This window comes from Clupea harengus, chromosome 16 (genome assembly GCF_900700415.2).
Source record: "Clupea harengus chromosome 16, Ch_v2.0.2, whole genome shotgun sequence".
Classification (NCBI taxonomy): domain Eukaryota; kingdom Metazoa; phylum Chordata; class Actinopteri; order Clupeiformes; family Clupeidae; genus Clupea; species Clupea harengus.
Genome location: NC_045167.1, coordinates 19,111,291 through 19,138,079, shown reverse-complemented (window position 1 = coordinate 19,138,079; position 26,789 = coordinate 19,111,291). Strand labels below are relative to the sequence as shown.

The window sequence follows — 26,789 nt, the reverse complement described above, 5'->3', positions numbered from 1 at the left end:
TCTTTCCAGCCATCACACATTATCTTCTTCTCCACCATCTGTCTCCCCTCACCATCGCTGTGGAAAAAAATCTGTATTCAACTGCGACCGTGAAACCCCAAAGCCTTTTAATAGACAGTGGTGAAACGGCTGGCTGCGAGCTGAGAGCAGGCAGAAGTGCGCCAGAGGAGTCACGACACACCCGCGGCACACCTGACATGAAACTCTAATGAGCGCAGCTGGGAGGCCCGGTGCTGTGCGCTCCAGACCAATGCCCTGGTTTAGGCATTTGTCAAGAGGTGAGGCGCTCAGTTTATCTCTCCGCCGTTCGACTCGGATAAAATGATTACTGTTGTTTTCTCACAGTAGCAACTTCGCAACTGCCACCACCTCTACCTGTCACTCATGATAAATGTGTTTACATGGCTGCGCTTCCTGCTTCAACAAAGGGCAGTGATATCTTAATGGTGTAAATTACCGTTAATTTGATTAAACTTGATTTTGTTTCCTCTAAAATATATGGACACGCCACATCCATAATTATTAAACAGTAATAGCACACAGAGCAGTGGTAGTATAGCAAATGTAGGATGAGTCTGAATGCACTCATCGCTACATTTACAAGAAATGAGGGCTAGGTCAGGGCCGTAATGCTGTCCTCCGTGTAATGGTAATGGAGGGTAAAGGAGACCAGATACAGTTGTAACATGTTTTGCGTTGCCTTGTATTTTGCCTTGATGCAAAAAAATTCAAGCACATGTGTCTAACTTCCATCTAAATGCCGGGGACAATTGTAGTATGCCAGTTTGAAGAGGTAAAGTAAACCGTATGGAAACAGCCACCACCCAACATAGTGGTGGAGTTTTTCCTGTCAGCTGTGGTCTTTATACAGCGTTTGTTTTCAAACGGCCAGTGAGATTTTCGCCGCAGTTCTCACCCACCCAGTAGCCTACTCTACATCTACCTCGATACAACAGTTATCTTTTCTTAATCCAGTACGTGTCTATCTGCCAGAAATGTTTCGTACGTAAAACAGGGCTAGAAGTTTATGATTAAGCCTATTGTACTTCTATAATACTTGACCACCTTCATTTACATGCCGAATCTCGTGTAGCAAAAGTGGCTAGCTGTGTCACTTGCTAGTTGCAACCGATTGTATGCCTCTTACAATTGTCCCCAGCCGACCTCTCCTAATATTTGATAATTTAAATATAACACACTGTAATGTACTAGCATATTGGAAATCACTGATCACAGCCACCTGTTGCTGTCAAAACGCATCATATATGCAGCAAAATTATAACTTTTTACAGAGATTGAGACACAAGATGACATTTTGAACGTAGCATTCTGATGCCATCACACGTGTTGCCTGTGAGTTCCATCGGATCAATTTAAACATGAGCTGAGAAATGAAGCATGTTACAACTGACCCCTTTTTACAACTGTACCCAGTCTCCCTAGTTATGTTCGTTTCGATAGAGTTTGATTTTAGCATTTGCTTGCGAGTCTGCATTTTGCTAAACAAATTCCTCCTATATAAACTTAAGCTCCATTTGGAAGTCATTGCTGAAAATGTGCTGACAACCAAACATAACAAAGCGTTGTTTAATAAAGGCAAAAATATCGAGGAATGGACAGATGCGAGCAGGCTTTTCAGGCACGTGTGTCCCACACACCGCTGTCATCGGAGGGGCATCTGCTAAAAAGATTATCATAATGCGCTAGACGTGATTGCTTTTTGATTCGACAAGACAAGACAAGACAAGATCCCCACTGTCTAAGTTCCCGTGAGTTTGTGAACGTAGTAATACCGACTGTGAGTGTAATTTAACCAGTTGTTAACCGAAATAGCACAGCAAAACAAAGTAAATGCTCTTTCAAGAGGCTGAATAAAAATGGGTCACTGTTCAGAATGGTGTTAGTTAATCGCTTTCTCTACAGGTGCTGCAAATAGTGAAATCAGAACCATGGAGAGCGCCAATCAACAGTTAGGCTCGGGGCTGATGAGCGGGGCGTTAACGCTAGCCCGAGAGCAACCGACTGTGATTCACTAAACTGTTTATATGCCCTCTTTTCCCCCTCCGCGACCCGTTTTCAGAATTGAAGACTGACTGGCGCCGTCTCCTCCAAAAGCTCGGCTCGGAGCCAAGATCTGGCCAGTGAGGAGATGCACCTCGTTAGTCGAAGGCTGTCCGCGGCCATGCAGACAGCGACTGCCAGTCAATGGCTACATTTACTCAGAAGCTTGTGCTATTTCTGCATAAGAGGCTTACCTAATCCCAGATGCAACATCCAGCCTTTCAGCAAAGTCCAAATCTGGATCCACTGTGATATGGATCAGAAATCACGCGCATAAGAGGGGGCTGGGCTGTCATACAGCCGCTTCGCTTCGCCAAGTTTCCTCCGTTTGCAGGGCGGCTACTCTTCAACTAGAGAGTGACGGACACAAAGATTGGCGAGGTGCTGAACTAAAGCGGACACACTTCGATTGAGTCGGCGCAAAGTTTGGCAAGAGGCTGCCCGAGGGGGCTGGTGCATCTAAGCGCGGATCGAAAGAGACTGCTCCGTCACCGCCGAACCGTTTACATGCAGCTACAGCAGCGGCGGCGGCGCTCGCAGGGACTCAATGGCGAAACTCAGGGTCTCCTATGAGTACTCGGAGGCGGAGGATAAAAGTATTAGACTCGGGCTTTTTCTCATCGTTTGCGGCATCCTGTCGCTGTTCATCCTGTGTTTCTGCTGGCTCAGCCCCACCCTGCAGAGCTTACAGAGCAAGCCGGCGAACTGTACGGTGATCTCCGTGCGGCGGCTGGATGAGTCCTTCGAGTGCGTTTTCACGTGTGGCACCGATTGCAAAGGCACGTCGCAGTACCCGTGTCTGCAGATCTTCGTGAATAACTCGGAGTCCAGTTCCGTGGCTCTTCTGCACATCGACGAGCAACAGCTGCTGCTGAACCCAAAGGTAAGTTTTTAAACTCCGCGCAACTTCATCTTATTCCTACAATAGTCTGAGGTGATGATTCTCAGACAGCTGCGGTAGTCGTGCTCAGAGAGCCTGGCCATACTTGGAGAGTGAGGCTCTTTTTTACTTTTTACCTTTTTTTTTTGCCTGATTAGGTTTAAACCTAAAGTTTTGGTTTAGGTAAATGTAGGTACCACCTAATACACTGTTACAGAGTTAGAATGAAGATAGAAAAGGTGTCTAAGCCATTGGTCAAAAATGTGGACCTCATCTTCAAGTCAGATAATAGTAACTTTCTCTTTTCATTTCTCTACTTAAACAAAAAGCACTCTTGTACTCTTTAGGCTATTGAGCTGCAGTTATTTGATGTTATGTCTGTAATAGTATATACTCAAATGTGACAACAGGGATTTCAGTATCAGAAAACCTCATATGCCCGCAAAATAAAGGCGAGGCGGTTTGTGATCTGAGGATAGTTTTAAATGCACTCCAGGCTTCTGTCTTCTGTCAGTTTCACTTTCACAGAATTGTTAAAACTTTCAAAGTGATTCACGTCATAGAGGGTGAATTGGCAATCCTTTCATGGACTTATAAGGACAGGAATTCACTGCAGTGCTTTTGTAACTGCGGACTTGCATCAGGCCGTTTTCAGGTAGTACCCTTATGTCTGGCACTTCAAAGAGGCACTTCCAGAGTGAATTGAATATGAAAGATATGTGGTGCGGGACATTTCCATTGCCCTATTAAGTAAAAAGCATCTGAATTATTCCAAGAATGTGCATGCTCCTAGAGTATGAGGTCTGGCAGACTGATAGACATTTCTATGTATAATAATAATAATGATAATTATTATTTTGTTTAAATGATAATTATTATTATTATATTGTGTCAAGTCACTTCCTTGTGTGAGAACTGAACTGTTTTTGGCGGAGGCATGTCATGCACTTGATTTGACCCTGGGTGAATTCAGAGCTTTCATCCCCTGGGCTGGATATTCAAGCCTTTGGAGTGTCTCCCTCTCAGAAGGCAAGCCCTCCTTTACACACATTCCCCCCCCCCCCTCTCTCTCTCCCGCACACACACACACACACACACACACACACACACACACACACACACACACACACACACACACACACACACAAACACATGGCACTGTGCCCTGAAGCACCATGGTAACCAAAACACAACTTCCAGTTAGCTTGAACAGGGCTCTCTATTTTTACCTGGCTTCTATGGCAACATTGAGCAGAGGTCCCCTATTATCTTTTCTTCCTTTTTGTAAAAAAACTAAATGGTACCTTTCTTTGAAGGTAATGGTCTTGTTTAGTTAGACCCCTAACTGCATGCGTAGTGAATATTACTGCTAGAGCCACTGACCCATCTTCATTCAATCACATCAGCTTGTTCCTGGTCATTCAAGCAAAGCTTCATCCTCTGAATGAGCTAAACCTTTTTTAATGTAAATGACGAAAAGCTCTCTTAATGATATATACACACATTAGCTGGGTAATCAGTTATTTTATCTCAGATATATTGTAAATGTTTTGAAGGAATCCGCCATCCATTTATCACCAATTTTTATTAATCACAATTGTGAATATGGTTGTACTTGTTGGAAATGGTTAGTGTTTCGTAACTGCATTTTAAATTCTTTGTTGTTTTTTGGCATTTGGATGTTGGATTGGGTAAAGTTCAGAGAGGGTCATTCAGCTTCATTTGTGGGACATTGTTCGAATGGCAGGTGGTGTGACATCTCTTGCACACCTGCAGAACAATAGCATATGTGGAACAGACTAAAAAAAACTAAGTTGCCTTTTTCAAACACCATACTTTTCATATAACATACCTTTTTGACACTTACAGATGAATGAATAAACCCCATGTGAGTTGTTAAAATATTTCAATTTTGGCAAAAAGTTGTCCTGAGCCCCGGGAGGCATTGTTTTCACCACAGGAGTGTAAATACGTGCGGAGCACTCCGGAAAGTAGGCCAAGTGATGGCACTGCACATGACATCACAATGTAAGCCCTGATTACAACCCCGTGATAAAGTATTGATGTCCCACTTCAAGTAATAATCCGGCCAGCCCTTGATCATAAATATCACTCATTGATTTAGAAGCCAGAGGGGGATGATTGAGTTGTTACACTCCCAGCCTGGGAGGGGAGTGATGGGGTTGAGTGAGTCAGTTGAGTGAGTGGGAGGTCCTGGGAGGTCAGTTGAGTGAGGGAGGGTACAGAAGAACATGGCACAATTGACAAATCTGGAGTGTGTTAGAACTTCAGTGGACAAGTCAATAACATGTAATTAACCTGTAAATGGACAGATCTATAGGGGAGCATCCACTCAAAGGAGGTAGTCTTTAGTGGATGTATTTGTAGAGGCAAGCACCAATTACCTTTGGATTTCTCAATTATTGCGACTGCAACGAGTGCTCCTCTTGCTCCGGCATGGCAAGGTGACACCAAGGTCACAGATGTACGGTCACAAACTGATCAAATAGACCTCACATGTACTATTGCTTTGGATAAATGAGTCTGGTAAATGAACACTGTAGCACAGCACAGACATGGGATTATAGTCTGGAAACCTTCTGTTGTGATGAGCTTGGTCTGTCAGATCTCCGGGGGGACAGGCACAGTAGGGCCGCCGTCCAAGAGGTTAGCCGAGATTTGGCACATTAGGACCCCTTTTTATCCAAAGTTACGCAGATAATTGGAAATAGACATTAGTGCTGATTGTCACACCGGCTTTCACCATGGAAACGGTATTCTTGTATCCCTGCTGCAGAGCATTTGATTTATTGATCTATTAAGCGATGCGCTGCCAGTTTACATTTTAAGAGCTATGAGCTGATTCAAAGGCTCTCTCAATCATTTGGATGGCACTCATTAGTGATGATCCTAACCTGAAGGAAGTCCATCAAAGATTCTGCACACCACAAACAACACAATGAATAATTAGTCGGACAGGACTGGTGCAACTTGTCATGTGACACAGGAGCTGCAGGCACATCTCCCCAGCGGTATGAAGCTGACGTTCAAATCCAGCCTAGGTGAGGTGGTTCTGTTGAATGAGACAGGGAGGCAGGGGGTGGAGGAGGAGGGGGGGGGGGTGGTGGTGGAGGGGGGGTGGTGGTGGTGGTGGCTGAACTCGAGGCAGTCTTGGCACGAGCGCAGGCGGGTGCGGTGACATCCTCCCAGCTGATAATGAGCGGCGAGAGGAGCAGCACCTGATTAAGGCACCTGTGGAGGGAGACTTGACATGTCTGATTCTCTCTCTCTCACACACTCTCTCCCTCGCTCTTTCTCTCTCTCTCGCTCTCACTCGCCCTCTCTCTCTCACACCCGCACTCTCTCCCTCTACCTCTCTCTCTCTCACACCCACACTCTCTCCCTCGCTCTCTCTCTCTCTCTCCCTCTCTCTCTTTCTCTCACTCACACTCTCACTCGCCCTTTCTCTCTCTCACACACACACACTCTCTCCCTCTCTATCTCTTTCTCTGTCTCTCACTCATATATCTCTCACCCTCGCTCTCTCACACACACACTCTCCGTCTCTATCTCTTTCTCTTTCTGTCACTCACACTCTCTCGCGCCCTCTCTCTCTCTCTCTCACTCACACACACACACTCTCTCTGCCTCTCTATCTCTTTCTCTCTCTCTCACACACACAGGCACACACGCTTGCTCACAAACACACATGCTCACACACTCTCTCTCCCTCTCTCTTACCCTCTCTTTCCATCTTGTTCCTCCATTACTAACTGTAGAGATGTGTCACAGATGACAGTGTTTATAATTAATTCTTTTTCAAGTCTTCACCTTCCACATACACCTGTTCATTTTCAGTGTACCTGCAATATTTATGGTATAATCATATTTCTTGTCAAGTTCAGGTACTGTTGCTCCAGGGAGGGACTATGCCCTTGAGAACCTTATCTGTTCCTGGACCCTGGCTGCTGTTTGACCAAAAGGGGCCTACATTTCTCAGAGCAGGGCTTAAAAACATTCAACTACTGACCACACACTCACACTCACACACACAGCACAGACGCCCATGCCATGGCTCTGCTCGTTGCTATGGTAATGAGGGCAAGCGGAGCCGGCCTGCATTAATTGACTGGCGTTGGGCTCAGATGGGTCTGTGCTATTTATACCGCAGGGTGGGGTGGGGGCAAGGGAGGTGTGTGGAGTGAGTGAGTGACAGATTGAGTGAGTGAGTGAGTGTGGGATTGAGCAAGTGAGTGAGCGAGTGAGCGAGCGAGTGAGCAAGTGAGTGAGCGAGCGAGTGAGTGAGTGAACGGGTGAGTGAGAGTGCGTGGCCAGCAGAGTGAGAGAGTGATCGAGGGATGGAGGGAATTAATGAATGAGTGAGAGAGTGAGTGAGCAAGCAGGCAGGTGGGCAGTGCCAGGGGAGAGGGTCTGATCCTCCGCCAGAGCTCTCTTTCCTTCTTTGCTCCCCTCCCTCTCTCTCTCTCTCTCTCTGTCTCTCACCTCCGTCTCCCCCCCCTCCATGCTGTCTTCTTGTCCCTCTGCACTTGCCCAGCCCCTGCCAGGCCCCATGGCTCGCCATAAAAGCCTCTAAAGGGAGGTGGTGTTTCTCTGCACAGCGGCCTGACGTCTGACCTGCAGATTACAGGCCACACACTCAATCACTTGCAGAGGGGGCCAGGCACTCCTGGCCAACTTTAATTGACCTAGGATAATAAGGTGCCGCAGATAGTGGATCATGCTCCAGTTCTTCGAGCCGTAATGGAGGATGTGTCGTTGGAGCTGCGAGCGAGGTGGGGGGGGGGGGGGGTGGTGGATGTCGAGTGAGCGGCTGGGGCCCTGCATCTACAGACCCCTGAATAGGGCCTGTCTTCTCTGTCAGCCGCTGAGAAGGCTCAATCGGAGCCTGTAATTGGACGGCTGTTCCTGTCCACTGGCGGTTTTGTTTTCTCATCACAACCCACTGTAGCCAACGGCACGGCAGCCGTGACTTGACTATGTGATTACCAGTCAGATTCCAGAGAGGCAGAGGAATTAGGGATGGGGGGGGGGGATAAAACAAGAGTGCTTCTCTTTTCTGGGTAGCGATGAGGTCCTGTAGACGTAGATCACACTCAGGACCAGGACCCCCTGGAAGAAGGCAATCAAATGGTCATTTCTCCCCCCCCCCCCCCCTGTCCATGTTGTATTACTGCAAATCTGCTATGGAGCAAGAAAACGCCAGAAATGAATGTTGGATCATAATGCAGCCACTCTGCCTGCAGGGCCTAATACCTTTTACTGTTGATGTACCATGTGGCCACAGACATTTCAGAGGGGATTCAGCCGTGAACCATGGGGATGGGAAATGTATTTTTTGGAAATGAAACTCTCAAGCAGGGATTGAATGCTGTGGAACAGTGTGTGTTAGTTTTTTTCTAATTTGAAATGGATGTCACAAGCCCTCTTAATGCACCAGGGCTTGTTAAGAACTCGTGTCTGAGGTCTGAAGAATGACTTTAAATGTATGTTAAGTTCATTTAATGGTTCATTCAAAGCCATTTCACAAAAGAAAAGCTATCACTGTGATATTAATATTCATGCCATGAAAGTCTATTATAAAGCATAAATGTATCCCATTTTAATATTTTATTTGATTATTCTTATTATGGCTTTTGGAAGCGTGGCACCACAGAGAGCCTTTGCAATGGATTTCCTATCAGCAGACTGTTGAAAGGCCCCCTCTGATGTGGTCTGTTTGCAATGAAAGGTGTGTGTTTTGACCTGCAGGGATGGAGCGGGCGGCCATGCACACGCTTTGCCTTAATCTGCCTCGCCCCAGTAGGGGAGAGCAAACACAACACCCAATCAGGAACACCAGGCAGCCAAATAATTGGGGGCGGGTTGGAGGGGGGTGCAGGGGGGGGGGGGGTCATGTGCTGCAGTTGAAATTCCAAAGAATTCTTTTATTTAGGAAAATGGGCCATATCTGTCACCCCTGTAACTTCTTCCATTCAGTCATCTATGAGAGAAAGAAAAACAAGAAATGTGGGCACCTGTCGCACTGGATGTCCCGTGGTCAGGCATAAGGTCATCTGAGGATTATTTTAACAACTTTATTATAAACAACCAAATCTGTGGTTCCTGTCCAAGACAGACATTGTTTTTCCTCACATGATTACACATGGCTGTTCTCACACTGATAAAAACAACAACAACAATAACAAAAAACCCACTCTTCAAATCCGGACAGTTTTAGGTGAGCGCAAACTGTCACAGTAACATCAAATCTCTTTTGGTATGACCGAAAAAGGTTGTGCCCCGTCGGCTGTCATGCTTTGGAATTGGTGAATGTAGCATTAGTGTATAGCATACTCTAAACATTGTCCGTGTCTCCTTTTCCACTGAAATGGAGAGAGTAGCAGCGAAAGAAAGAAGGTATCTCCGCTGAATGCCCTGGGTGAGAGATAAAAAGCATATCTCTTTCTCGCTCATTCTGCGCTTTGAATGAGAGGTCTCTCTGGGTCGCATTACATTAATAACACAAAATCACCAACAGACTAGCGCTGGTGCTCTCCAAGCAACTGTCGCCATGGCACCCAGACAGAGGTCACAGATGAGTGTACTGTCCCAGTGTCATTATGAATACATTACACTCCACATTCTACAAGCTCATCTGCTGGCACAATGCACAGGCTAATGTCCACTTGAGGGCTTGAGTGTGTGTGTGTGTGTGTGTGTGTTTTTCTATCAGAATGATGAGCTGAATACAGGTGTATGCAGTGAGGTGTGCCAGAGGGGAAAATAGCTGTGGCCAGGGTCTGCTTTCACTGATCTGGGTACAGTTGGAGGCGTTGAGTCTTGGAGGCATGGCCGAAACCTGTGTCAATCACTGATACCAGCGTATGCCCAAGGTCTGCCTGTGGGCACATGCCAAGGTCTGCGTGTGGGCATATGCTTTTGGTCTCCCTTTCAAAATGCCCTGGGCCGTTTTTTTTTACCGGAGAAACCTCCGTGAGATCTCACGTTGCCTCTTTTCACGAGCAAGCCTGCACAGGCCCCAAAACAAAGCAGTTAATGATGATCTCTGTGTAGTGTCTGATGAAGGTGCTGATATTGCTTTAAAAAATGTTCTTCTTCAAAAGTCTTCAGCTTCTCCAGGGAGCACACAACAGGAAGGTGTGGACGTGCTGGAACAGACACAAGTGTGGAGCAAGTCCCTGGAGCTCCAGTGTTCTGCTTACCCACTCAATAATACACAAACACAAGGGCCCCTGCTCGTGGCTCGTGGCGGTTTGATGCCCGTGAGCAGGCAGGTATGGCTGTAGAGTGCTGTTCCCAGCAGCTTCTTTGGTAGCCTACAGGCTGATTTCAGAGGGGGGTGTGTGTGTGTGTGTGTGTGTGTGTGTGTGTGTGTGTGTGTGTGTGTGTGTGTGTGTGTGTGTTGGAAGAGCTGGCGCAGATTGTTTTTTTGATTGGTGCTCTGGGCGAGTCGTTTGTACTTGCTGTATCTTTCTCGTGAGAGACTTCGCACTTCAGTGTCTCTCTCTGCCTCTCACTCTCACCACTTGTCCCATCAACACCAGGCTGGCAGGCAGGCACCCTTTCAGGCTCCAGAAGGTGCAGATGCACACACACACACCAAAAACCAAAAAGGATTGGGAAGAGCAATAAATGTTTAGTATATACACACACACACACACACACACACACAGCTACACAGCTGAGAAAGATTAGGAAAGGCAATAAATGCAAATGGATGTAGGATAAAGAAAGTAACAGCAAAGAAAGTATACCATTAAAGTGATAAACTGAGAGAGAGAGAGAGACAAAGCCCTATGCTGCCAAGAGTTGAACCCACAAAAGAATCCCCTCTGCTTACTTGTCCTGAGGCTGGGTGAACCATCACCCACCCAGGTCATTACACAACGACGACCTCAGCCTCAAAACTCAAGATCTCAGATAATCAGACCCAACCAAATCATTATGAAAGAAAAAGAAAAATATAGAGATCACTGGGCAAAACTAACAAAATCCCAGAACAAATTAGAAACATATGTATCACTAAACAGACAGTACACCGTGGCAAACTACCTGACCACAGTGTCTGATAAAAAACTGAGGAAAACTTTAACTAAATACAGACTGAGACCACATTTACACATAGCCGGGTATTTACAGAAACGAACATTTCTGCCCCTCCGTTTTCAAAAATAACGTCGTACACACAAGATCGTTTTCAAAAAAGTTTCTGTTTGCATGAACCCGCATAAATACGGCCTTCTATGGAGGGATGCAGTAACTCCGAAAGAGACAGTAGTGATGAGCACGACATTCTGAAGTTCTCATGCCATTTGTCCGGGAGGACGACTTCTTTCTCAAAGTTTTCCCACCAGACAGCAGTTCGCCCTGGTCGGATCCAAAACCGTCGGCGGCGACGTTGGCAGGCAATGGCAGGCAATAGCCTACGTCTTGGGAGTGAAAGCAGTAGAAAGACTGCTGACCTCCGTGCAGTTCTTCGCCTCTGCTCCTCCATATAGAAAAGCAGTTGTGTTTGTAAATACAAACAGGCGTTTGCATTAACGTATAAATGAGCACTACCTTAACAGAATCCATGATCAGTAAGCAAATTAACTGTAAACATAGGACGCTCACATGATGTGATGTATTTTTAGTCGCATACTGTGACGCATACTGTGAGTTTTCAGAAATCTCCACTTTGGCCGCAGTTTTTAGAAATTATCGTTTTCCGTGATAAAACCTCCGTTTTCGTGTAAATGAAAGGCCAAAACGCATGAAAATATATGCGTTTTCCCATCGTGTAAACGGGGTCTGAGTGAGCACAACCTGGCAGTAGAAGTCGGCCGACACAGACAGACCTGGCTACCCAGAGAGGAGAGACTGTGCTCCTTCTGTAACCAGGGAACAGTAGAGACGGAGCTACACTTCCTGATTCACTGCAACCATAACCAAAGTCATAGAGACCATTATTTTGACAAAATAACACAAATATTCCCAGAATTCCACCATCTAAATGATCTGGACAGACTCTCAGTTCTACTGGGAGAGAGGGAGGACTGCTGTAGACTGGCAGCAAAATTTGTATCAGCCTGTCATGAGCTCCACAATAATATGAACCCCCTGTCCCACATAACTAATATGTAATGTTTAATAATTAACAATTAACCTGTTATATGTTTCTATACCACATTGTTACCACCTATAACTTATTGTTTGTTTTTTATTTATTTATGTTAATTGTGCTTGTACATTTTATGTAAACATGCTTTGGCAACGTTGTATTGTATGCAGTCATGCCAAATAAAGCCTTTTTGAATTGAATTGAATTGAATTGAATTGAGAGAGAGAGAAGGCCTCATACCAGGTGAAGATACGAAAGGAACAAAACTGCCTCTGCTCTTGTCACACAATCCTTCAGCATCATCGAGCTCAAATACATCTTGTCCAGGCAGCCAGCAGAGAGAGAAAGAGAGAGTGAAAGAAAGAGGGAGGGAGTCAGTCATCTGTATCCACAGAAAAATACCCCTCACTCACTCCTTTAGGCAGTCCATTGACTTTGAATGCCCAGCCACAGCAACAGGCCATCTATTCCACACAAATGATCCCACTCAGAAACGACTGTCATCAGTAAGCAAAAGGGGTGTTGCTAATGTGAAAGAGAGAGAGTTATAGTATGACAGAGGGTTATAGAATGATAGAGAGCTATAGAATGATAGAGAGCTATAGAATGACAGAGGGTTATAGAATGACTTATGCGACTGAAGAGAACTGACTGGGAGGTTTCGTCAAGGTCAGTCTTATTGCTATGCTGCGTCTGGAAGGGACTGCCTTCATGGACAATGATGGAGAAGCAAAGAGAAATGGTAATGGCTCCGTCAAGCAGTGATTCGGAGAAATGCAATGCATGGCTTCACACACACACACACACACACACACACACACACAGACGAAAAAACACTACACTCTTTACACACAGCTTGGAGTTGTGGTGGAGTATTGACAGATTTCTTGAAATGCACAGATCCTGTTCTCATAAATGGGCCACATCAGCTGAACATGCTATGATGTTTTCACTGACATAACTGAACATATTACTGTAATGTCATGCTGTGAAAACCTTTCTTGCATTTTTGCAGGGTTCCGGCCCATAGCACTGCACTACATAGTGCATATCCTGGATGGCTAGGGGGAAGACACAGGAGTTTATCTGTCCCTCACATGATGCTTTCACTGCTAAACTAGTGGTTATTGAATGGCACAAAATGGGCAATAGGCAGGATGCTGATATTTGTTGCCAGTCATAGTAAGGGATTACAGTAAGGTTTGTGTTTTGAACACCCCCTCATGCATCTGAAGCCCACATGCATGGCGCCATTATACCACACGTAGCTCAATTTGCACACGCATGCTGTTGGTAACTTATCTCCCATTTTGTGGAATGAGTTTTTTTTTAATTTTGTGCGTGTGTGCACGCCAGCCGTTGCCATGAGAACACTTTCCGTAGCCGGTGTGCCACGTGGGTGGCCACTGATCTGAGATGATGGTTTTGATCCGGCCCTGTTCACGCCACCACATGGCCTGGCACTCTCACCCGCACCACTGCCACCCTAAGCTTTGAGTAAACTTCTGGCTCCTCCCACCTACCCACTGTTACGTCAATTGGGCACTGACACGCATGATGGTGCTCATGGGAAGTTGTTTGTGTTTGTAAACAAGATGGCGCTCATGGGAAGTTGTTTCTGTTTGTAAACAAGGTCAGAATCTCTTGGTCTGGGAAGTTGAGCTGGGCTAAATCATTACTAGCCTGATACTGCAAATAATTCAGAATGTATACTACAGCCATGTGCATTTTTTGGGGGGGTGATTTTATGTATTTAATATTTTTTTTCCCCTTTTGCTGGTCAGTGGCCTTGTAAACAAAGCTGGCCTTTTTCTATTTAATGAAGAGAATTTTAAATGAATGCTTTGGGGCTCTACGGAAGAAATTAAGTTTGTTTCCTCTGGCCAAACAGACCCACTGGCGTTCTCTGTATTAATTTAACTACTCAATTACCCCACAAACAGAAACCCTACCCTGCCTTGTGGCTAAAAGAGAGAGAGAGAGAGAGAGAGAGAGGGTTGTACAGTGACAGGTACATGATTAACCCCCTGGCTCCGTGAGGGTTATATCTAGCGAAATCTAATTAGTGATCATAATTTTGACAAACTGCTTCTCGCACCAATGGTCTTGGCTGAAACCTGGTAGCAAGGTCTTTAATTGCCTTTTTTTAAGCACAGAGAGCCCTGGAGCTGTGCAGCATAGGGTACGTATTTTACAGGGAAAGTGTCTGAAAAATGTAATGGAACCAAACCATGCTGAAAATGCCCAGTGCTAACGCTAATTTAGTAGAGGGGAAATAAGGTGTGAGAGTCACAGGAAAACGTATAGCTGACCTATTTTTACGTCGCCTAAAGTGCTTTGCTCTTAATAATTAATTTGCCAAATGTGCTACAGATAAGTACATGTTGTTGCAAGATGTATTGAGGGATGTGGTTGATAATGTCACACAATGTACACACATGAGAAAATCCTCAAAAGGTTCACGCCAGAGGGATTAACTCTCTCCCACAGAAACCACTTTTCTCAGCTGCCTGAAATGCCTTGTTGGAATTCCAATCCTTTGTTACGAGATGACACGATCGTGATTTCCCGCTGAACTGACGAATCAGAGCACACTGGGCTCATAGGGATGGTGGGTTTATGGAAATGTACAGTATGATAAAAAAAAATTTGTTTTTGGAACATTGAGGCATGTAAAACTATATTCTATTAGAACCTTGAACATTGAAAAAGAGCATAACAGGTCCTCTTTAACAGAACAGAACCTTAAAAATTAATTCAGCTTGTGATCAGGTGGCCGTCTGCTCACCCCAGCCTGCGGGATTTGTCCTGCGGTTTATGTGGTTTCGCCTTGCGCTCCGTCAGACTGCTGCTCGGCACACTGGTCGGCTAATTAGCGCTAATGAGGGGCAAACAGGCGCCTGCGTCTCCAGCAGAGCTGCCCTCTCAGCTCACCATGGGGCCCCCTGCGTGCTGTTCTGACCACAGGCCCCTAACCCTAACTTTGTTTTGGGTGGTTACCCTTTAATGTTTTCTGTTATACATAAATGGGAGCTATAGCTTGTGCATGTTAATAACCATCTTTGATAGATATGGTAATGGTCAAGATCAATGACATTCAGTCTTGACATGTTTCAATGACAGGTACAATGTGTCTGATTGACTAAGTTTGATGTCAAGACCGATAGACTAAGCTAAATATTCAGTGCATGTCTGTTTATAGGCTGACAAGTTCCTTATGAACCCCTCTTTCTGAAAGAATATTTTGACAGTGACACACTGAGTGGTAAGTGAGCAGTGGGGAATAGAGATAGAGCTGATGCTATGAAGCCACGTGAGAGAAAAGCGACAGAGAGAGAGATGCCATTATACTGGAGGGAACCCGAGCGATGATGAGAGCAACGTCATCATTGCCACGGCAACAGGATTAGGTTGCAGATGCTCCACTCTGTCCCTGTCTCACACTGACAGACAAGAGGGGTTGATTAATTTCACATGAATCACAACTATATCTCTCCAGAGAGAAGAGGTGGGTTTTTCGTGTGTGTGTGTGTGTGTGTGTGTGTGTGTGTGTGTGTGTGTGTGTGTGTGTGAGAGAGAGAGAGAGAGATAGTGTGTATGTGTGTGCGCATCTCTGTTTACCCTTCATTTGACAGAAAACAATGTTGAGTTCGTCAAGGGCACTGTGTAAAGTCATTGGATCACCTTAATATGTGGCCAAACATCAAATACTTGGTTGAAGGCCAGATGAAAACATTGCTCAGATTGTTGCTCACACAGTGTTTCGTTTTCCCACGGAGAGCCATTTCAGAGCGGCCTTGAGTGGACATCATGGCAGAACACACACACACACACACACACACACACACACACACATACACACACACCCTCTCTCTCATACGTCATGGTCACAATAACCCCTGCTGAGGGTGACAGGGAATTGGCAGAGTTGGCAAAGGCTGATGCAGGACAACCCTCACAGTTTTCCATTACATTTAGAACGCCGCGTGCTGAGCTAGCTCTTCTCCTCCTTCTCCCTCTCTCTCTTTCCATCTCTCTCTCTCTCTCTCTCTCTCTCTCTCTTTCTTTCCATCTCTCCCTCTCTCTCTCTCTCTTCTCATCTCTCTTTAGTAGGACACTTAGCACACTTGCTAATACAGTGCCTGTGGGGGACAGGTCATGGAAGTGTGGTGTCCAGTCTCATAGCTAAAGCCCTCTTCCCTCATCATCTGAGCCCGTGTTGAGTTCCATTTATCTTACACTATAAGGACGCATCAAAGTGTTTTTTTATTGTTTCAGACTAAATAAAGACTCTTTCTTCAAAGTGATGCAATATGAAAGCAAGCAGACATAAAAAGCATTTTTTTCTTTTTTTATCTGTAAAAAGTCCCTCTTTTCTTGACTTGGAGTCATTACCCACTGGTCTGTTCCAGCAGGAGAATGCGTTTGCATTGTCCTACCATCAATCACCGGCTCTGGGTACTACACAGACTGTGCCCGAGTCTCCTTATGATCTCCCCCTCTGCAGAATTTAGGCACATTTGCAATTCTAATGTTCCCAAGGCAGGGAGTCGTTTCAGTGCCATCTGCATCTTTAAGCCACCTGCGCTAGCTATTTCAGCTGAGAAAGACATTGATCAGAAAACCGTCCCTCCAGGCAAAGACGTTCGCTGGTCCCCACCCCTCTTTCTCCCTTAAGCACTTCCAAGAGCCTCGGACAAAGGGCTGCGCTCATACCGTAGGTTGATACGACCTCCACCGGGCCTGATCCCAGTCCAACGAAAATAGCTCCCATCAATTTGTCCTCGGCGGGTGTATGATTGGTGTCTGACGTCTCCGGCGCTGACAGACTCCAGAGATGGGGTAATGGAAAGGCCCTGGTGATTTACCTGCCCACTGCTGTGTGAACGGATGTATCATTCCCATGTCGCAGGTGTTTGAGGGGTTGGGGTTGGGGGTGGGGGTGGGGGGCAGTTTCCCCTGCCCTCACACTTTCCATTCCTCTGTGACTGGCGATGATTCCCCCCCGGCCTCAGTGAGGGCAACCTTTACTGACCTCATCAATGTAACATTTAACTTTATTAGCATTACAGTCTGTGTGTGTGTGTGTGTGTGTGTGCGTGTGTGTGTGTGTGTGTATTTGACTACCACTATTTATTTGCTGCAAAAATTGCTTTTTTTTTTGGTGGCACTCGGCACAAGTGGCTCTGCCCATGGTAGCAAATCTCTGTTCAAATCGGCCTGATTTTCTGGTGTTTGGTTTGTATTGCCATATCAGATGTTATTGTGACACACATGACGTAAGCATTGCCTGCATGATTACTAAGGGCTTCGTGGGGCTGTTTTTAAAAGGAATTTTTTTTTGCTGTTCTGCTATATGGGATTGCTGGCTTATGTAGATTTTTCTGGCTTATGTTGGGCTCATGTACATGTGAGTGTTTGGATGGGCTGTGTGTGTGTGTGTGTGTGTGTGTGTGTGTGTGTGTGTGATTAGTTGCATGTGTGTGTTCAGTCACATGCTAACAGCTGGGACCCGGGATGGCCTGGCCCTCAAAACTTGGCATGATTATCAACATGGAAAGCATTGGGTGAGAAACAACATGGTATTAACACAAAGAGACTAAATCTCCCTTACTCTCTCTCGCTCTCACACACACACATCCAACCATACATACACACACACACACATATCTACAGAGAGAGTGAGAGAGTGAGAGAGAGAGAGAGAGAGAGAGAGAGAGAAAGAGAAATCCCAGAGCCTGTAGAACTCTGATCTAAGAACCCGGCCAATGAAAGCGGCGCATCCCAATCGGCCAATCCCCCCCCTGACAACCGTGCCAGCCAATGGGAGCAGGCGGCCGGCACTTAGTGCTACATGCCCAGGGTCATGTCTTAATCTCACTCATGATGAATATCTGTGTGTAGGCAGAGCCAGGGGCCCATCCCATCCTAGGGGACAAGGCCCCTAGACAGGTGGCTAGCTGCAGACGCCTGCCCAGATTGGCTGGTGTTAGCAGACAGATGAGGTCATGTTAAGACATGCACATTGCACCGATGCTGTAATCTTCATGAAGTGTGTGTGTGTGTGTGTGTGTGTGTGTGTGTGCACTGAACTTTGACCTCCCTTCTTCTATGCTCAGAGCTTTAAAAAAAATCCTCAGTTTATGAAATTTAAATGAAGTCACAGACAAGCAATATTGCTCGCATTAGGATTCACACTCACACTCTTAGTCTGTTTTTCTCTCGGCCATTCTCTTTTTATCTTTTTTTTCACACACACACACACACATACACACACACCTAATCTCTTGTCCAATGCTTTTATGTAATTTTGCAGATCATGCACGGGAAGTCATGTGGTACCAGGGCAGAAAGTATTCTCCTCTTATCTCTTAACATGGTCTCAAGCCATTTAAAGACTTCTGTCTCTGAAGCTATTGGGTTCCCAGCTATAACCTCTCACCAATTGATTTGTTTTCTCAATCTGTCCCAGTTTAAAATGTTTTGTTTTGTCTTCCTGTCCTCTTTCAGAAAATGGGCGCTTGTTATCATTAGAAAGATTCACAGCGTCGCATGCGCTCATTGAGAATTCAGTCGTGCTCTCGATCTGTCACCGAAGAGCAGTCCGAAGAGCACGCCAACAAGTGTTCCGCCGAGTTGTCCTAGTTTCTCATTGATGAAGTGCATAGTGCTGGATGTCTCGTTAAACTACAGAACTTGAAAGCAGCGCATCTCGTTAAACTATAGAACTTCCGCAGTTTTTATTTTCTCTTACAGCATTTCTATTGCGTCCTCAACTTTGTTCTTTTAGGACAAGGTGTTTGTGTGTTCGTGTGTGTGTGTGTGTGTGTGTGTGTGTGTGTGTGTGTGTGTGTGCACATACATATATGTATTTTTGTACACACATGAAAGAGCTGCATCTAGGCTTTTGATATCTCACAAACATTTGAGGCACACATGCATCAAAACAAGTGTTTTTGTTGTATATGTGTGTGTTTGTGTGTGTGATTAACGTTCACCTGGAGAAAGAGAGAGTGACCGTATGTATGCGTTTGTATACACATACACCTCAGGCTGTGTTATGAGGCATTAACCCGGCATGGCTGGGCTTGCCTGTCTAGCCCCTGTCTCCGTATTTCCATGGTAACCCTGTTGCCCTGGTGAAGCGGAGCCCCGAGTCAATGCAATCAGACGTGCGTGTCGTGGAGGGCTGGGAGGCGTGTGCTATGAATGAGACAGGCTTGGGGAACCAGACATGATGATGAGAGAGAGAGAGAGGGAGAGAGGGAGGGAGAGAGAGAGAGAGAGAGAGAGAGAGAGAGAGAGGGAGAGAGGGAGAGAGGTAAAGAGGGAAAGGGAGAGGGACAGAGAGGGACAGGGAGAAAGGAAGAGAAGGAGAAAGAAGTAAACATGTACTGTACAGCATACTCTTCACCTGTGCTCTGTTTGAGCCCTGTTTGAGCCCTTCAAGTGCATCTCTCTCTCTCTCTCTCTCTCTCTCTCTCTCTCTCTCTCTCTCTCTCTCTCTCTCTCTGTCTCTCTCTCTCTCTCTCTCTCTCTCTCTCTCTGTCTCTCTCTCTCTCTGTCTCTCCCTCTCTCTCTGTCTCTCTCTCTCTCTCTGTGACCCTATATTGTATCAAGATTGTATTTAGGAATAATTATAACCTGATTACATTTACGCCTGGTATTAATATGGGTCGTCAGTGTCCACACTGAAATCTAATTGAGATCTGAACACTGTCCAACTCGCGTCACATCCTCCTCTCCAAACAAACAACAAACAACAAAGCTACTAGCTAATAGCTTACTGGCTAATGGCTGTTAGCTGCCAAGCTGATACCTTGCTGGGTTGGAACAGTCACGCGTGATCACATATTCGACCACTCGACCACGCAGTTGCTATTACACTTGTGTTCAATGTGGTCAGAATGCGTCTCTGACCACCTCTGGAGGTGTTATGACCAATCAGATCACAATCCATCCTCAATGTGTTTTGGGTGCATTTACACCTGTGCTTCCATGTGGTCAAGCACTCTTCGATTGCAGTCTGATCACCCAAAACACATTTTTAAAGATGTATTTATGGGCTTTTTAGCCTTTATTTGGATAGGACAGTGAAGTATTTTGGACAGGAAGTGAGGAGGAGTGAAGAGGTGGGGAGAGGATCGGGAAACGACAGCAGGCCGGAATCGAACCTGTGTCCCCGACCCCGTGGGAATTATAGCCCGTAAATGGGGGGCTTATTGGCTTGCGCCACAGTGCCCCCCTCAAAACACATTTTTAATGCCAGGACTCAATAGGGGTATCTGTCTCTCCCGTCTCTGAAAGGGGCTGTAACCCTCAACCCCAGCTGTAGCTAAAAGAAAATATGCAGTATTTATGCCGAACTCAGATTTTATGACATTGTGCTCCTCTCCTCTCTCTTTATCTCACTGTTCATCTCCTTTCTCTTCTCTCCTCTCCTATGCTCCTCCAGTGTTCTTACGTGCCCAAGTGTGAGAGGGACAACCAGAAGATGAAGGACGACGTGTTGAAGATGCAGAACTATTGGATAGAGGACGGAAGCAACCAGTCATTCCCCTGCTTCTTCAACCCACAGAGGCGGTGAGTCCCTACCACCTCTTGAACTCTTGATCTCTTGAAACACACAAGGTCGCATGCATGCACTCACACACAATGGCAAGCACTCAAGTCTCTCTTATGCATGTACACACACACACACACACACACACACACACACACACACAGACAGACACAGACACACAGACAAACACATAATGGTGACCTTCACATTGCACGTGAAGACCAGGGCGGTGAATAAGTAAACTTTTTTTTTGCAGTAGACGCACTCGCACACACATGACTCAAACCCAACTCATCAGTCAAGTGCCTGAAAGAGTGTCACTGCTTGAAAACCAACCGACCATAAACTCCATCAGTTTCCCCGAAGCTCATGATAAAGGGCTTGTTGTGGCTTAGCTCCTTCTGTGCCAGTAGAAAAAGTGCTCAACAGATTCTATTTTCAGAGGTGTGCTGGGAATTGGAAAGGCTACGAGAAAAACGAACCGTTGGTGGCAGTGCTACAGGACGTTACCGTGGAGACCAAACGCCCCACAAGCACAAAGCTTATTTCCCACCTCCAGCTTGTCTGACTCCATCAAACTTTTCTTTTTTTCCTTTTTTTCCTTTTTGTATTCTTTCGAAATTGTTTATTATTGTTTTACCATCCCCGGCATGTGTCTACTCATTCTGTTCAGACCCCCAGTGATCCATTATGCTTTAAATAGCCAAGTAGCTGTTCCATCAATCCCACGCTGCACCTGTGCCTCACCTGTAATGACCCACCTCCACTGGGGCCACGCCGGGCATGATGGGACAGCATTGCACCCCCCCCCCCCCACCTTCTGATTGCAATCATCAACACCCTGACAGGGTGGTAGTCCCCACAAGATCAAGCCCCCCCCAGAGCTGTCTCAGGCCCCGAGTGTGTGGAATATTATTATAAGGTTTATTATGTGTGTGTGTGTGTGTGTGTGTGTGTGTGTGTGTGTGTGTGTGAGAGTGACCCCCTGGTGATGTTTTTGTTGACGTTTCTGGACATTTCTCAAGCACCAGGTGTGAATTACCTCTGTGTCTCTTGGTTTGCATTCATCACCAGTGGCAGTTTTTTTTCTCTTTTGTGATATGAGAAAATAAAATGCTTCAAGGCGTCTCAGTTGCCTGCACACTGCGTTTTCCTGTTCCTTGTCTGTAGTGTTTTAAGATCTGCTCCTCTCTCTCTCTTCGGTTGTGTCAAAATGAGACACAAGCTGTTGTGGTGGAGATGAAGAGACATTTTTTGGATGCACAAACACACAGCGATGCCATCCCACCCACCGCATCGCCTGATTTCTATCACTTCAGATTATGTTTGTTTACATTTATTCCATTATTACATCACAATCCCCGGAACACAAACTTCTTAAAGTCATCCTTGGTTTCAGGCCAATAGAAGTACAGAATCCGACAAAGAACAAGTGAAGTTGAGAAAGGAGAAGTGTGTTTATATATATATATAAATGATATATTTATTTATATGTTCACTCTTTGGCAGAGGTCCTGGGGCCTGTCAGAGGCATGGGCACGGGGTGGAGGTGTCCTACTTTACCCTGCCCTCCCTCCCCCTGCCTGAGCTCTCTGGCAGGCGAGGGTGGGTCTCAGTGGGCCGACACTCTCTCTGGTGTCTGCCCCTTCCTCTCTCTCCACTCCGTAATTAAAGCCAGCCACATGCTACAGAAACACTCACAGCGTGAGAGAGAGAACCAAAATATATATATATATATATATACAACTCTTCTCAGCTCATCCTCCTGAGGAGTGTCCAGAGAATTGCTTGTCATCTTCATGCAGCTCTGATGAGAACATAAAACTATGTGGGTTTTGGGGGATGGGCCATGTGGCAGACCCCTTTAAGGATTCTGTCAGTACGAAAGTGTTGGCAGACAAAAAAATCATAAGGCATGTGGAATGTGCACTGAAGCAAAGCAAAGGATCATGGTAGCACTGATTCCCCCTCTAGGCTCGGCTACACGGACACTACACATGCTATAGATCCCAAACCTGATAAGCTAGCAGAACGTGTCGAACAGATTGACTTGGAAGAAAGGCTGGCCTAGAATCCTTTATCCCCCTCAGAGAATCAATGGAACAAGCACATCTTGTTCTCCATTCATCACACTCTGTCAGATACGGTGGAGGAATAACTAAACAAGTGACTCAGGGGTGTTTTCTAGAACACTTCCAGACATTCCGTGGTTTTCTTTTTCTGTCTCTTTCAAATCTGATGCAACGCCAGTGGCACTGCGAAAGCCCATCTGTCCCCAGAACCCAGTTTAGTCTGAGCCAGGAACTCTTCCTCTGAGTAGACACAAACTTTTTATGAGATTTCAGTGATACTTTTCAAACAGAAGTTTTCCTTGCCTGGATGCGTGCAAAACTAGATTATATCCTGTCGGTTGAATCTCTCCCTTGGCTGCGTGTGCGTGTGTGTGTGTGCGTGCGTGTGTGTGTGTGTGTGTGGCTGTGGCTGTGGCTGTGGAGAAAAACATAATGTCATGGTGAAATATTTCATATTAACTTTCCCCCCCTCGATACGCTCATGTACCACATGCGGTAATTTGATCAGATTCTGCCATCTCCCAGCATGCATCAGTGCTGTGTGGAGTAACCCTCGGCCGGCTGTCACGCAGACCCAGCAGTTGCCTCATGGCTTCTTCTCGCTGCTGACATTAAGTGAAACGATGCAGACGCATCCCTTTGGGGCTCCCAGAAAATGCCTTGAGCTTTTCGATTCCCCGTCAGGATTGATTGACAGATGTTGGCCGTTTTAAGGCAACAGGGTCTGATTTAGGTTTGAACCATTGATTGCAGCTCAGACTCTGTAGCCAGCTTAAATATTATGTTAATGACCAAAATGGAGCAGAAATGTGCTTTACCCTCACTCTCCCAGGCTTTCGGAGTTTTGCATACACAGAAAAGAACAGTGGCACTCTGGGTAGAATTTTATTCTCTCTCAAATCACCATCGGGAAGGCTCTCCTGCTGCGTGTAACTAGTTGATTTTTGGGGGCCGTTTCCTTATTCTGGGTTTCAATCAAGACCACCATTGGCTCCCTGTGGAGCTGCGTCTCCATATTATACAGTGCATGTGCTCCTCATTGCCTATGCAGAGTCCATTTGACTGCAGTCCAAAAAGACTACCACAGATTGATCGGAGAGATGGGAACAATAAAATGAATTTTGTTACGGTAGAAGTAATGTGCCATGTGTTAAACACTCTTGTGTTCAAGTATTCTAATACACGGTAGACATGGATTGAGAAATGTGGTAAGAGATATTCCGATGGCTCTGTCCTAATTTGTGGACTCTCAGAATCCCTTTACATATTAATTCTCTGGAAATGCGCTCTAGTGCTCCACCTCTGGACAGTCTTGGTCGCACACCCTACCTGTCTATTTGCTGAAAATAACTTTACGGTTGAATTATTTTTTGTCTTCATTACGCTCACATCTCATAACGTTTACTTCTAAGAAGTCTAAACATCATAAAGTGGAGGGGGGGGGGGGCTTAGCTAGCTCAGCCATGAAACCACAACCATGAAACCATGACTGCTTGCTCTCTGTCTCCCCCTGCAGGCCGGACGACGTGCTGTGGCAGCGCACCCACGACGCCAGCGTGCTGCTGCACTGCGTGCTGTGGCCCATGGTCAGCCTACTGGTGGGCACGCTCATCGTGCTGCTCACCGTCTGCGCCCGCAGCCTGGCAGTACGCGCCGAGGCCATCCAGAAGAGGAAGTTTTCCTAACAGTCGCTCCGGGGCAGGCTGGTTTGGACATCCACCTGTTTTCACCCCAGGGGTGCAGCAACGAGGTGGCTGCAACGCTAATATATATATTTTCCCGTCCGGTTCGTTAGCTATGGATGCAAAGCATGCTGGGACCAAGACGTGGCATTCCCGATGGGGCAGACATTTTGCCCCCTGATTGGTTAGTGAGAAGTGCCGTCCTCACATAGGTGGGTTGTCCTCGGCCACAGTAGCACGGTGGCTGGAACTGGTAACACGCCCTCTCCCACGTGTAGAGACACTCTCACACTCCTGCTCTAACTGTCTGTCTTTGGCTCGTGCCTGTCATTTGTTTTGTAAAATTGTGTTGATTCAGCTGGTGTTGAAGCTTAGGGCTACTCTACAAAGAAAGGTAGTTTGTGCTGCGTGTCTGTGTCTGTGTGTGTGTGTGTGTGTGTGTGTGTGTGTGTGTGTGTGTGTGTGTGTGTGTGTGTTTGTGTGTGTGTGTGTGCGCGAGTGCGTGCGCGTGTGCGTGTGCGTGTGTGTGTCTAGTGTGCTATAATATCTACAAGTGGCAAAATGCTAAAATGAAAACACATGGCTGCTTTTTTTGTCCTCCCTTGGTTGCCGTAGGTGTTCTAAGTCTGTGTATGTGGTTATGTTGTTTATGTACAGCCTCTGAGGCATCTTCTGCTTTTCAGCACCTCTGCAAATGGCCCTTCCAGATGGACGATGCCCCTTCGGGGGAATCCTACTGTCCATTTCATCGCTGCTCTCCCCCTACCCAGTCCTCCCCGTTTTCTTCTTCACTGCTTCCTCTTTTCACTTCTCATCATTCAGGACGTTCTCTTTCAAATGACCATTCCAATGGTCTTGCTGCTGGCTGCAAGATTAAGATAGCTTTGGAAAAAAGCACCACTCCATTTGGCAGCATTTTTCGGGCCATCTGTCTGATCTCGGATAGAACCTTTTCTGCACATGCTCAGTGGGCCGCAAACATTCTTGACATTATCTGTGAGTTCTGATCCACACCCAGGCCAGGGGGCACCAGAACTGGTTTTAGGAGAACCGGACATAGACTGTTCTAATAGTGTTTCCCCATCTGCTACAGTCTATGAGGTGTTTTAGAATTCAGATGACGCCAAATCCAAACAAGAGCAAAGCTGTAAATCCATCATCATTGACTTAAGCACCAACTTGACATCTTAATTGTGACTATTCGTTTATGTTTTTTTAAAGTGTTTGTGCAGAACCCAGTTTGGTCCACTGGTCATAAAACCTCATGCTTCATGGGGTCTGAATGTTCTACCAGACAGACATTTATGTCTGTCTGGTGTAGTACCCTTGTTAAAAACCGTGATGGTAAGTGTTTGCTCGACTTCTGTTCACGTGAATGTTTATCAACGTCTTGGATGTTGTTGGGAATAACCTATTTTCTTAGCCCAAAGAATGGTTTTCGATTAATGTTCTAATGTATATGTTCATGTTTCCTTAGCATACCTCTTTGAGCCTTGTTTGGTACAGTTAATAGATGTAGAGCACCACACCGTGAGATGTACACGTTTTGGGGATGCCCACGCAGGCAAAACCAATCTCATACACAGTGGTTGCTATTGCCATTTGCTTATTGCACTTTTAGGCTGATTATACATAGGGGCAACATTTTTGGGGCAAAAGTGCTGGGAAATGTCACCAAGCACACACACGTCTGGAACACATCTGATATAATTGCTAGATATTTTCTCACAGTTAAGCATCCGTTATCTATACTAAAGGAGAAGATGACAGCTATCACATTGGCTTTTGTGTGTCCAACACGTTGCCCAGTGCATTGCCAGCTTTCACACAAGGATGGCTCAGATGTAGCAAAGCCACTGTATGCCAGGCTGTACATGAGAATTATGCTCACGAAAAAAATGCTTTGTAGAATGTCTCCACCATACCATAGATTTGCACTATAGTTAACAGTATTTATTGGGGTGAGGGGGTGGGGGTGGGGTGGGGTGGGGGGGGGGGGCTAGTGGTCAGGAAATCTTTCAAAGCATTCATACACAGAATTCTCTGTGGTAGCTAGTTTGATAGCTGCCTCCGGTAGCCATTGTGTGACATGACATGGGTGACGTGATGTGACATGACACGTGCCACTGAATGTCCCTTTTACATACCAAAAGCATAACCCAGCACTCTGAACAATGACTTTTGTAACGTTTCCTTTATTTTTCAGCAGCACTTAACTCTTTCTGGACATCGGACATCTCCATTTGAGAGATGAAACAGTGTTTCAGTAAAAATCAGTAAAAAAATCAGTGTCATGTGACGCGTGCCTCCGACACGCGGGCGCTCCAGACCTGTCGTGTCAGAGAAAGAGAGTATTGTAAAAAGCCAGACAATTGTTCTGATGTAACAAAGACACTAGTGCCTGATATAC

At 46.0% G+C, this 26,789-nt stretch overlaps 1 protein-coding gene across 1 annotated transcript; it reads left to right on the top strand.

The window, feature by feature from the left end:
• Positions 1 to 316: 316 nt before the first annotated feature.
• On the top strand, positions 317 to 24,848 carry LOC105912410 (calcium-activated potassium channel subunit beta-4). The gene is made up of 3 exons (XM_012841367.3): positions 317 to 2,944; positions 20,518 to 20,645; positions 24,214 to 24,848. The coding sequence occupies exons 1-3, from the start codon at positions 2,609 to 2,611 to the stop codon at positions 24,380 to 24,382; spliced, it is 633 nt and encodes a 210-aa protein (XP_012696821.1). The 5' UTR covers positions 317 to 2,608; the 3' UTR covers positions 24,383 to 24,848.
• The last annotated feature ends 1,941 nt before the right edge of the window (positions 24,849 to 26,789 follow it).

What these genes read in the sequence shown, in the direction of transcription:
- LOC105912410 (XM_012841367.3), top strand. Translation starts at nt 2,609, where the DNA reads ATGGCGAAACTCAGGGTCTCCTATGAGTACTCGGAGGCGGAGGATAAA. An exon ending in AGCTGCTGCTGAACCCAAAG is followed by an intron (nt 2,945 to 20,517) that starts GTAAGTTTTTAA and finishes ATGCTCCTCCAG; the next exon opens with TGTTCTTACGTGCCCAAGTG. An exon ending in TTCTTCAACCCACAGAGGCG is followed by an intron (nt 20,646 to 24,213) that starts GTGAGTCCCTAC and finishes CTCCCCCTGCAG; the next exon opens with GCCGGACGACGTGCTGTGGC.